Source organism: Ovis aries, chromosome 3 (genome assembly GCF_016772045.2).
Source record: "Ovis aries strain OAR_USU_Benz2616 breed Rambouillet chromosome 3, ARS-UI_Ramb_v3.0, whole genome shotgun sequence".
In the NCBI taxonomy this organism is placed as follows: Eukaryota; Metazoa; Chordata; class Mammalia; order Artiodactyla; family Bovidae; genus Ovis; species Ovis aries.
Window position 1 is genome coordinate 57,416,715 of NC_056056.1, and position 12,390 is coordinate 57,429,104.

General features: G+C 48.4%; 1 protein-coding gene, 1 long non-coding RNA gene and 1 other non-coding gene across 3 annotated transcripts; 1 reads left to right on the top strand and 2 right to left on the bottom strand.

The window, feature by feature from the left end:
• Window positions 1–2,562: 2,562 nt before the first annotated feature.
• Window positions 2,563–2,634, bottom strand: TRNAC-GCA (transfer RNA cysteine (anticodon GCA)). Its single transcript has one exon. It is a non-coding gene; the product is annotated as a tRNA-Cys (tRNA).
• Window positions 2,635–5,773: 3,139 nt separating this feature from the next.
• On the bottom strand, window positions 5,774–7,103 carry LOC121819037 (uncharacterized). Its single transcript, XR_006059168.2, has 2 exons — window positions 6,821–7,103; window positions 5,774–6,251 (listed from the first exon to the last, which is right to left on the bottom strand). It is a non-coding gene; the product is annotated as an uncharacterized LOC121819037 (long non-coding RNA).
• On the top strand, window positions 6,895–10,114 carry VAMP8 (vesicle associated membrane protein 8). The gene is made up of 3 exons (XM_004005872.5): window positions 6,895–6,982; window positions 8,258–8,413; window positions 9,672–10,114. Exons 1-3 carry the CDS (start codon window positions 6,980–6,982, stop codon window positions 9,813–9,815), a joined length of 303 nt encoding a protein of 100 aa, XP_004005921.1. The 5' UTR covers window positions 6,895–6,979; the 3' UTR covers window positions 9,816–10,114.
• Window positions 10,115–12,390: the final 2,276 nt, after the last annotated feature.

Consider the following 12,390-nt stretch of genomic DNA (forward strand, 5'->3'; position numbering starts at 1 on the left):
TAGATGAGACTGGGGTATATGCCAGTGTACAGCAAAGCTTGCCTGATTGCTTTGCAGACTGTTTATATTCCTCTTCCCTTCTGTCATTCCATTTGTTCTACTAGTCTCCTTTTTCATTTGTAATACGCTTTAGCAGAAATAGAGACATATGTACCCATACTATTTAATCCTAACAATAATCCCGCAAAACAGCGTTCATTCTTGTTCCCATTTTGCAGATGAAGAAACCAAAGCTCCCAGAGGGAAGTGATTTGCCTAAGACTCCACAACAATCGGCTTCCTAGGTGGCTCTAGTGGTAAAGAACCTGCCTGCCAGTGCAATAGACATAACAGATTCTGGTTCGATCCCGGGGTCAGGAAGATTCCCTGGAGAAGGAAATGGCAACCCACTCTAGTATTCTTGCCTGGAGAATTCCATGGACAGAGGAGCCTGATGGGCTACAGTTACAAAGTTGGGGTTGCAAAATCAGACACAGCTGAATCGACTGAGCACACAAGGATGCATGCCACAGCCAGGCAGCAGGGGAACTGATGCCCAAATCCGATCACGCAGGGACTGAGAAGACTCTTCAGCATACTCCAATTGCTTCTTTGGCTGCAGCTCCTATCACATAGCGTCTTTTCCTTACAAAGTGACTGACACTCCCCTCCTCCTGGAATAGAGCCTTCCTTGACTAAAGGAATCAGTGACTTCTGTTCTCTTGTTCCCTGCCCACAGCACTATTTCTGCTCATTGAGTACCATTCAGTACCTTCTGAATATCTTACCTTGTGAGGGTGGTAGCCAGATCCTCTTCCTTTATTTTGGCCACACTAGCTTGTGGTATCTCAATTCCCCAATCAGGGATTGAACCCAGACCACAGTAATGAAAACCCAGAATCCTAACTACTAAGCCATTTGGGTCCCCATTACTGTGCAGGCTTTTCTCTAGCTGTGGCGCATGGGGGTGACTCTGTCTCAGTGGGCAGGCTTCTCATTGCTGTGGCTTCTCTTGATGCAGAGCATGGGCTCTAGGACTTAAGAACTTCCATAGTTGTGGCGCCCAGGCTCTAGAGCCCAGGCTCAGTAGTTGTGGCTCACGGGGCTTAGTCGCCCCAAGACGTGTGGAATCATCCCAGGCCAGAGACTGAACCCACATCTCTTGCATTAGCAGGTGGATTCTTTGCCACTGAGCCAGCAGGGAAGCCCCCAGATAGTTTTCTGATAAAGGATCACAATGCAGTGTTTGTACAGGTGAGGCTAAGCCTGCAGCAGTTCTGTAAGGTGAAGACGAGGACACAGTTCTGTAAAGTGAAGATGACGACGAACGGGCTACAGGCCCAACCATAGGCGCTGCTGAATCTCCCTGACAGTTGCTAGATCTAGGCTAAGGGTCAGCTCCCTCAGGGACATCAATGTATGTCCAGGGTTTGGGGTGGCATACCAGACCCGATAGCTCAACTGTTGTAACTCTCCTTACAACAAGGAACATCCAGGGAATTCCCATCCAGGGAATCCTCTTCCATTTCTTCCTGTTCCCCTCAAACATCCTACTCTGGTCTTTGTTTCTTGGCATCTCTCATGTTCCCTTACCCACCAATTCACTTAGCTTCTAGAATTCTGAGTAATCACAAAAGCCACCATTTACTGACAATTTTTTAAGTACCAGGCACAGAATGGAGCTTAGAGATGTTACATAAATCTGTCCAATGTCACAAAAATGTTAAAGTATAGATCAGTGTCTGTAGAAATATAATTTGAGCCACATTGGTAATTAAACATTTTCTATTAGCCAAATTAAAAGAGAAAAGAAACAGGTGAAATTAATTTTACCAATATGTTTTAAGTTAACTCAATATATCCTAAGTGTCTATTAACATATAAATGGATAAAGAAGATGTGGTATGGACGATAGCTCGCCAGGCTCCTCTGTCCCTGGGACTCTCCAGGCAAGAATACTGGAGTGGGTTGTCATTTCCCTCTCCAAGGGATCTTCCCAACCCAGGATCAAACCTGGGTCTCCTGCATTGCAGGCAGACACTTTATGCTCTGAGCCACCAGGGAAGCCATGTGTATATATATATATATATATATATATATATATATATACACACACACACACAATGGAATATTACTCAACCATGAAAGAGAATGTAATTTTTCCTTTTAAAACAACATGAATGGACCTCAAGGGTATTCTGCTTAGTGAAATAAGTCAGACAGAGAAAGACAAATACTGTATGATATCATTTATATGTGGAATCTAAAAAATATTAATACAACAAACTACTGAATTTAACAAAGAAGCAGACTCATAGAGAACAAACTAGTAGTTAGCGGTGGGGAGAGAGAGGGGAGAGGAGATTAAGAGGTACTATGTACAAAATAAGCTAAAAGGATATATCATACAACATAGGGCATACAGCTAACATTTTATAATAACTATGAAAGTGAAAGTGAAGTCGCTCAGTCGTGTCCGACTCTTTGCAACCCCATGGACTGTAGCCTACCAGGCTCCTCCATCTGTGGAATTCTCCAGGCAAGAGTACTGGAGTGGGTTGCCATTTCCTTCTCCAGGAGATCTTCCCAAGCCAGGGATCAAACCTGGGTCTCCTGCATTGCAGGCAGACACTTTACCATCTGAGCCACCAGGGAAGACTCTATAATAACTATAAATAGAGTATAACCTTTAAAAATTGTGAATCATTATATTGTATACCTGTAACAGTGATCAATACAAAGAAATAGAGGAAAACAACAGAATGGGAAAGACTAGAGATCTCTTCAAGAAAATCAGAGATACCAAGGGAATATTTCATGCAACGATGGGCTCGATAAAGGACAGAAATGGTATGGACCTAACAGAAGCAGAAGATATTAAGAATAGGTGGCAAGAATACACAGAAGAACTGTACAAAAAAGATCTTAACGACCCGGATAATCATGATGGTGTGATCACTCACCTAGAGCCAGACATCCTGGAATGTGAAGTCAAGTGGGCCTTAGAAAGCATCACTACGAACAAAGCTAGTGGAGGTGATGGAATTCCAGTTGAGCTGTTTCAAATCCTGAGAGATGATGCTGTGGAAGCACTGCACTCAGTATGCCAGCAAATTTGGAAAACTCAGCAGTGGCCACAGGACTGGAAAAGGTCAGTTTTCACTCCAATCCCAAAGAAAGGCAATGCCAAAGAATGCTCAGACTACCTCACAATCTCACATGCTAGTTGGAGAAGGCAATGATACCCCACTCCAGTACTCTTGCCTGGAAAATCCCATGGATGGAGGAGCCTGGAAGGCTGCAGTCCATGGGGTCGCTGAGGGTCAGACATGACTGAGAGACTTCACTTTCACTTTTCACTTTCATGCATTGGAGAAGGAAATGGCAACCCACTCCAGTGTTCTTGCCTGGAGAATCCCAGGGACGGGGGAGCCTGGTGGGCTACCGTCCATGGGGTCACACAGAGTCGGACACAACTGAAGTGACTTAGCAGCAGTAGCAAACGCTAGTAAAGTAATGCTCAAAATTCTCCAAGCCAGGCTTCAGGAATACGTGAAACGTGAACTTCCAGATGTTCAAGCTGGCTTTAGAAAAGGCAGACGAACCAGAGATTAAATTGCCAACATCTGCTGGATCATCGAAAAAGCAAGAGTTCCAGAAAAACATCTATTTCTTCTTGATTGACGATGCCAAAGCCTTTGACTGTGTGGATCACAATCAACTGTGGAAAATTCTGAAAGAAATAGGAATACCAGACCACTTGACCTGCCTCTTGAGAAACCTATATGCAGGTCAGGAAGCAACAATTAGAACTGGACATGGCACAACAGACTGGTTCCAAATAGGAAAAGGAGTACGTCAAGGCTGTATATTGTCACCCTGCTTATTTAACTTATATGCAGAGTACATCATGAGAAACGCTGGACTGGAAGAAGCACAAGCTGGAATCAAGATTGCCAGAAGAAATATCAATAACCTCAGATATGCAGATGACACCACCCTTATGGCAGAAAGTGAAGAGGAGCTAAAAAGCCTCTTGATGACAGTGAAAGAGGAGAGTGAAAAAGTTGGCTTAAAGCTCAACATTCGGAAAATGAAGATCATGGCATCTGGTCCCATCACGTCATGGGAAATAGATGGGGAAACAGTGGAAACAGTGTCAGACTTTATTTTGGGCTCCAAAATCACTGCAGATGGTGACTGCAGCATGAAATTAAAAGACACTTACTCCTTGGAAGAAAAGTTATGACCAACCTAGATGGCATATTCAAAAGCAGAGACATTACTTTGCCGACTAAGGTCTGTCTAGTCAAGGCTATGGTTTTTCCTGTGGTCCTGTATGGATGTGAGAGTTGGACTGTGAAGAAAGCTGAGCACCAAAGAATTGATGCTTTTGAACTGTGGTGTTGGAGAAGGCTCTTGAGAGTCCCTTGGACTGCAAGGAGATCCAACCAGTCCATTCTGAAGGAGATCAGTCCTGGGTATTCTTTGGAAGGAATGATGCTAAAGCTGAAACTCCAATACTTTGGCTACCTCATGCGAAGAGTTGACTCATTGGCAAAGACTCTGATGCTGGGAGGGATTGGGGGCAGGAGGAGAAGGGGACGACAGAGGATGAGATGGCTGGATGACATCACCCACTCGATGGACGCGTGAGTTTGAGTGAACTCTGGGAGTTGGTGATGGACAGGGAGGCCTGGCGTGCTGCAATTCATGGGGTCACAAAGAGTCAGACACGACTGAGCAACTGAACTGAACAGATAATACTTACATCAACTATAATTCAATAAAAAATAAAGGACTTGGCACTTCCCTGGTCATCCATTGGTTAGGAATCTGAGCTTTCACTTCAGGAGGTATGGGTTTGATCCCTGATTGAGGAACTAAGATCCGGCATGTTGTACAGCATGGCCAAAAGTATAAATAAATAAAGCAAGTTACAAATTTTAGAAAAAAGAAAAAAGGAAAAAGATCCAAAATATTTTTTCAATTTTATATATTGATGAATATATAAAATTACTAAAGTGATATTTACAGTCTCTCTCTCATAATAAGTCTTTTAAATCTGGTGTGTTTTACATCTCACCTCAGTCAGACGAGCCACATTTCACATGTTCAACAGCTACTTGTGGTTAGTGGCTACTGTACTGGACAATGATAGTATATATCAACAGGGACTTCTCTGGTGGTCCATTGGTTAGGACTTCTAGTTTCCAATTCAGGGGATGCAGTTGTGATCCCGGGTTCAAAAACTAAGATCCCACATGCCGAGGGTAACTACTGAGCCCGCACACTCTAGATCTCATGCTCCGCAACAAGAGAAGCCTGAGCACTGCAATGCAGAAGTCCCCGCATCCCACAACGAGAGAAAGCCCACTTGCCCCAAGGAAAATCCAGTGTAGCCCAAAAATTTAATAATAATTTTAAAAAGAGGATAGATCAAAGATACTGACCCGCCTCTGCTTCACTTCACTGTTGCCTTTTTAAGAATGATGAGGAGTGGGGTACCACGTTCTCTGTGAAAGCAGGCTGATACTATCCATCAAAATTCAGGTGTGTGCATGCTAAGTCACTTCAATTGTGTGTGACTCTTTGCAGATCGTGGACTGTAGCCCATCAGGCTCCTCTGACCATGGGATTCTCCAGGCAAGAATACTAGAGTTGCCATGCCCTCCTCCAGGGGATATTCTGACCCAGCGATGGAACCTGCATCTCTTTATGTCTCCTGCACTGGCAGATGGGTCCCTTACCACTAGCACCACCTGGGAAGCTATAATAAAGGGTCTTCAAATGCTACGGAGGTCCGAAATTTATTAAGGTCTTTAAAAAAAAGTTTGTCCAAAAAAAAGAGAAAGCATTTGTCAAGAGAAGCTGCCATTTCCCTCTTGGAACTGTTACTTCTGGGATGGGACAGGAATGTTTGTTTCCTTCTGAACGGGTCTGTTATTGTTTTTCTGTCTTGATAAACACGATCCGGGAAGGGTGGATTTTCTCTGGCCTGCAGCCAGGTCAGTGGAAAAATCCTTTGCCCTGGGCCCCCTCTCTGGTCCATAGGGCAGTCACCTGCTCATTTCTGTTGGGGTTCCGTATCCCTCGAGGTGGCCCCCGAAGGGACGTGCAGGACGGTTGAACTCTAGAATAGGAGAGTTGGTGACCCAGCATCATTTCCTGATTTGAGCAGTGGGCAGCCCTTTGTTCCAGGCTGTGCTAGGTACATGGTGTAAGCTTTTCTTTTACTCCATACCACCACCCTCTGAGGTCAGGATCAGCATCTGCAAAGAACAGAGATGTGAAGAGGTTCACTCAGGGTCTGCAGCTTCTCACACCAGAGCCCAGGATCACAGCATTTCAGACTTTGGGGGTTTCAATGCTTTCTGCACTAAAAAACTTGGGAACAAGGGTTGTCCAGTAAGAAATGTTCATATCTGCATTCTGTTTCCACGTGAATAAGGTCTGACAGAGTGCTTAGGGTTGATTTCATTCTTTAACAATTGGGGATCAGATACTGAGGACATTAAAAAAAGTTGTTTTTTTAAAAGTGAGAGACTTCTCTAGCCCTGCAGTGGTTGACTCTTCGCTTTCACTGCAGGGGAAGCAGTTCCAGCCCTGTTGGGAAACTAAGAGCCTGTATGCTGCGTGTGCGGCCAAAAAAATTATAATAATAATAAAAATGTTTAAAAAGGAGACGGCTGCCCTTTCTACATCCGGAAACCTAGGAAGGCTGCCTGATCTTTTCTTGTTCCTAAGTTAGAAGAAATGTGGTGCCCGGGAACCCTGTCGCTTTAAGCCTAAGCCCCGGCTCCGGAGGAGACTGGGAGGGCAGCGCAGGGTGCCTGCCTACCTGGAAAACCTGAGCGAGGTGTGGCCGGAGCCGCTGGGATGCGAGGTGGACGGGGGCGGGCTGAAAGTTGGACAAGCAGGAAGTGAACCGACGGCCGCCTGGGAGGAAACCGAGTAGTCAACGAGTTCAGCTGCCGGCAGGCCCGAGCCGCTTGGAAACATGGTGAGAAAGCTGGAAACGAAGAAGGGGTCGGGGATTACCCAAAGAAAGTTGGTTGGCAAAGTCGAAGGGCTGGGCCAGCGGCTGCCAGAGAGGTCTCTTCTTTGACAGCTTGGAGGCAAATAGGTCTGAGCTGCCTGCGTGGGTGTTCCTGCTCTTTCTCTGCTCCCTCCCTCTCCTGACCCCTGAGCTGATCTGGAGTGGGCTTCGGTGCTTCGGGTGGCTGGAACCTAATTCATCTCCTCCTCCAGCCGCTGCCGGCCTGCGGCTTTTGTGACATTCCTGGGCTGTGCCTGTGCGGTTCCGAAGGCAGAGCCCAGCCTATCGGCTGGAATCCCCCTCTGCTTCTCACTTTATCCCTGTACCGAAACCCAAAGAATTTGTCTCTCTACTGAGTCCAAGGAATCTGCCACCCCAGGGGAAGAGAGCTGAGGGTTTGTAAAAGACTCAGAAATTGATTCTCTGTGATTATCTATCAATAGTTTCGACCCCCACCCCTGATCTGTTTCTGGAATTCGAGTGGGTCAGGGAGGGAGGAGCTTAACAGTGTTTTCCCCTCCCTGTTCAAAAACCTTATCATGAAGCCTGGGGACGAGGCTATAGCCTGGGAGGACTTGCCCTCCATTTCCCCCAACACCAAGGCTGTCTGTTTTCTTTTTATACTTGCCTGAGCAGGCCATGGCCTGGTGCTTGCGCGTGGTGCTAAGTGGTGGGGAAAGCAGAAGTTTGTGGCCCAACTGTTCTCTCTCCTGGGGCCTTGTGAGGGACTTGGAGCCTGGTTGCCACAGCCAGGCTGCCTGGAAGGCCGGAGCAGCTCTCCAGCCACTGTCTGAGAGGGAGGATGGCCTTGGTGAGGGTGGTCTGCACCCAGCACAGGCATTTTTAATGAGGACCCCTGGGACCTGGGAATTTCGTACATAGTGGTGGAGCTGTGCATTGGGAAGTACTGGCTCAGCTGTCTCCTCTGACCCTCTCTGAGGAACAAGGAAGCAGTGGAGAGGGGTTTGATGTTACTTCTTGTTCTGTCAAGGGCCCTGAGAATCCACAAAGAAGTTGGGTCCTGTCTGTCTTCTACCATGGATGGCTCTCACCATCTGGGGCTTGTAAAGGCATTTGGTTTTGATTACGCGGTTCTACAGAAAAACATTTTCTTTGCAAACAGTTCAAGCATTGCAAAAAGCTAAAGTCCACCTCAGGCCTCCCCCTCCTCTGGCCTCTGAGGCTGGGTCTCAGTCCCTCCAGCTCTTGGCCTAATTAACCCGTTGTGTGGCTGTCCAGGAGGCCAGTGGCGGTGGAGGAGATGACCGTGTGCGGAACCTCAGGGATGAAGTGGAAGGGGTCAAGAATATCATGACCCAGAATGTGGAGCGGATCCTGGCCCGGGGAGAGAACTTGGACCACCTTCGCAACAAGACAGAGGATCTGGAAGCCACAGTGAGATGACAGGGAGCCCCTCACCCTACCCCCTGGGGAGCCCCCCCACCCCCAACTCACTCCCAGGGGATGAGAGGAAGAGGGGGAAGGAAGATTACTGGGGGCGTGGTGATCATGGTGGCAGAGTGAAGGAGGGAAGTCTGTCTTTTCATGTGTGCTGGGAATTGACGTGAGCTGAGTCCCACTTCTGATTCTGCTGTACTCCACTGATTGGAATTGGGTTTAAGGACAGATTTGGGAGTGTGGGAGTGGATCCATGGAGGCATTTTCTGAGACAGACGGCTCAGTCAGCCTGTGCTTTCTCAAGTTTCTCTCCTATGAAACTGACTTTCCCTTTGAAGGCTGCCCTTGACTCTCATTTGGATCTGGCCATCCCAGGGCAAAAATATTGGCCCCAGAACATCCTCTTAGGGCCGCTGGCCTTCCCCAAGGTTTTTAGGCAGGCGGTGAAAAACTGTTAGAGTCTTGCTGAGCCAGCTTTAAAAAGAAGCTGGGAAGAGCAGTAAAAGTCTTTGATCCCAGACTCTTCTGCTAGCTGAAGGCTAGAATAATATCTCCCACACATCTAGCTAGATATTCTCCTGTCTCTCCAGCTAGAGGCCAAAGCCAGCTGCTCAGGAAAGGAGTGACTCTAAAGTTCAGCAGAGGTCTGGAGCCTAAGATTCCATGTCCACAGGGAGAGACTGGCATGGCTTTTGGAGTCCTGCGTGTAATCTTGAGTGTTGCTCGTTTAACTTCTGGAGACGTAGTGTTTCTGTCCTCAGCCCGATCTGGGGAGCAGGGCCCAAGGAGACAATTTTTGCAACTCATGCTGGGAGAAGGAAGGACACTTGCCCTCAACTCCAGCCCCTGTACTGCCCTGACCCTCTCCTCTGGCTTCGGCAGTCCTCATGGGGTCAGAAGCCATAAAACCAGGAAGATATGTGCCCCCTGGAGCCTGCGCCCCCTCAGCCCGATTGTCTGCCCTCCTAAGGGCAGGTTGTGCTGCCCTTGTCACAAGCCTGGGTGGAAGCATGTTTTAAAAGCCCAATGTGGAGGACAGGGCAAGGCAGGGGTGAGAAAAGAAGGGGGAGGGCGGGGGACCAGAGGGAGCCCCACGAATTCTAAATTTGAACTTGGCCCACCAGATGGTTCTGAAGGTACATTTGTCAAGATAGGAGGACATAAGCTGTCTTACTTAGCAATCTGTTACCTCCACTTAGCACTTCAATATTTAGATGGATGGCATGTGGGTCTCTGTCTGCCTTATCCCCAACAGTCAGAGCACTTCAAGACGACGTCACAGAAGGTGGCTCGGAAGTTCTGGTGGAAGAACGTGAAGATGATTGTCCTCATCTGTGTGATTGTTTTTATCATCGTCCTCTTCATCGTGCTTTTTGCCACCGGCGCCATCCCAACTTAGGGAACCCCTCCCTCCCTGCCCTCCTCCTCGGCCACCACCTCCCGTGGTGCATGCCAAGGGGGGCCCTCTCTCCTGTCCTTCTTCATGTGGAATGCTGCTCGGTCCTGCTGCCCTGCACTCTGAAGCCCCCTGTCTACCCCAGGGAACACCTTGGTCTCCAGAAAGAGAGAGCTGGACTGTGGCTGCATTTCAGGGGTCCTCAGAGTTGGTTGGAGAGACCCAGAGGGCCTAGCACATGGCTGGAAAACTGATGGAACTGAGGGTGGCCAGTGGGCAATAAAGACCGTTTGGTATCCCTACGCGTGTGAGGTCCTTTCTCCCTTTCCACTGTGCCTTTGGCCCTTCTATTTCATTTCTTCCCAGGACACTCTCTGGCAGAACTCTCCCATTGGAGGCCCAAGCTGTTGGAGGGGTAGAGAGCATAGGATTGGAGAAGAAGGATGGAAACTGTTTGCTTGTTTTTTATCGCCTCTTGTTCCATCATGGGTCTCAAGAGCAGGAATTTTCTCTTGGAGTATGGAAAATTCAAGGCCTTCCCAGCATTTTAGGGTGGTATGTAAGACTCCTAAGTGTCCTCTCTGGGTCTTGCCATTGTCTTTCATTCTTTTTCTTTTTTTGAAAACTTTTGGCTGTGCTGGGTCTTCATTGCTGAGTGGGCTTTTCTCTAGTTGTGGCAAGCAAGGGCTATGCTATAGTTGCAGTGTGCGAGTTTCTCATTCCAGTGGCTTCTCTTGTTGCGGAGTATGGGCTCTAGGGCCTTTGGGCTTCAGTAGTTGCGGCTCCTGGGCGCTAGAGCACAGACTTGATAGTTGTGACACACAAGCTAAGTTGTTCTGTGGCATGTGGGATCTTCCTGGCTCAGGGATTGAGCCCTTGTCTCCAGCATTGTCAGGTGGATTCTTTACCACCAAGCCACCAGGCAAGCCCCTTGCCATTTTTTAAAATTACTTTTTGCAGGAAATGTTAGCTGAGACATGCAGTGTTCCTATGCAGACTATTTAGAAATCTAAATCCTCCCCTCCTCCCACCCCACCATCATTGGCATTTCTCTTCCATGGCCCTGTTGTAGTCTGGAAGGGAGGGGTGGGGGAGGGTGGAGGAACTAAATTGCTCTTCCTTCTCCTGTGGTTCTGCAAGTTCTATTTGTCTTTTGTCTGCCACTGTCCTTCTGGAACTTAGCAGAGCCTCTGGGTCTTAGCAGTCCTGAGGGGGTGAGCATTTCTCACCGTGTCGCGTGGCTGGACACAGTCAGTGTCACAGGACAGGGCCTGTGGCTTTCCTTCCCCTCCTGGACAATGGACCTCTCTGTCTTTGGGCCTCCCTCCTCCCCACCAGGTCCCACCATCACTGTTACTCTTTCCAGTGTCCAGTGCATCTTAGTTTGGGGGGAGGTTCTTGTCATCTCTCTGCCCTGTCTGGGGGAAGAAGTCTGGAAGGGGCGGGGTTGGGAGACAGGACTGGGGACTAGTACTGGCCAATCCAGTTCTAGAAGCATACTCTGAAAACTAGGAAGGGAGGAAAGCACTGAAGAGCCCTTGGGGGGGGTCACTCTTGGTCACCATCATGTCCATCCTCTCCCTGCTCGGTCCACTCCTAGACTCAAAGTCCAAGCAACTGGGGTGAGTGGGACCTAGACCTTCCAGGGTGAGGGTGGGGTCTGTGCTCACAGGGGCCTCAACCTGGGAGAGGGAAGTCAACACCCTCTTCCTCAAGAGGGGCCACATTTGAGATGTTGGGTTGGTACGAGACCAGGTAGAGAACTGGTTGGTGTTGGCTTCTGTGCAGCAGTGAAAGGAGAGGGTGAAGATGGACAGATTCAGCTCAGGAAGGCTCTGGACAGACAGACACACCAGCCTCCCTCATCTTCCAACTGAGGAAGCTGGTCCTATCAGGGCAGGGCTGCCATGGCCCATGCGGTGAAGAGGAAATAAAGAAAAAGCTAGGGCTAGCACCTTCCCCACTGGAGTCTGTCTTATTGAGGTGAAATTCACAAAACATACAATCAACCCTTTTCAAATGTACAATCTGAGCTTGCCTGGTGGTTCAGATGGTAAAGAGTTTGCCTGCAATGCAGGAAACCTGGGTTTGATCAGTGGTCAGGAAGATCCCCTGGAGAAAGGAATAGCTAACCACTCTGGTATTCTGGCCTGGAGAATCCCACAGACAAAGGAGCTTCGTGAGCTACAGTCCATGGGGTCGCAAAGAATCAGACACAGACTGTGTAACTATCACACACACAAATGTACAATCCAGTGTCAGGCAGTGCATTCATGATATTTATTGTGAATAAACTTTATTCAGTTTCAGAACTTTGGAGGGGTGGGGGTCGGTTTTTGGTTATGGGTGAGTTGCAGCAACACTGGCCAGGCTCTTCACTGCGTCTGCAGTCCCCTAGCGCAGCGCGGGACAATGGCGCTCCGTCGAGCGCCTGCCTGTTGAATGAACAAATGATGCCTGTCCAGATGAACTCCAGGTGAACTCGTCTGCCTGATTTGGATGCAGTTCCAGAGAGGATCCGCTGAGCCCGCGTTCGCGAGCCCACTCCACTGCGACTGTTTCATACACAGGACTCCTG

Coding starts and splice junctions, on each gene's coding strand:
- VAMP8 (XM_004005872.5), top strand. Junction 8,414..9,671: donor CAGAGGATCTGGAAGCCACA/GTGAGATGACAG, acceptor TATCCCCAACAG/TCAGAGCACTTCAAGACGAC.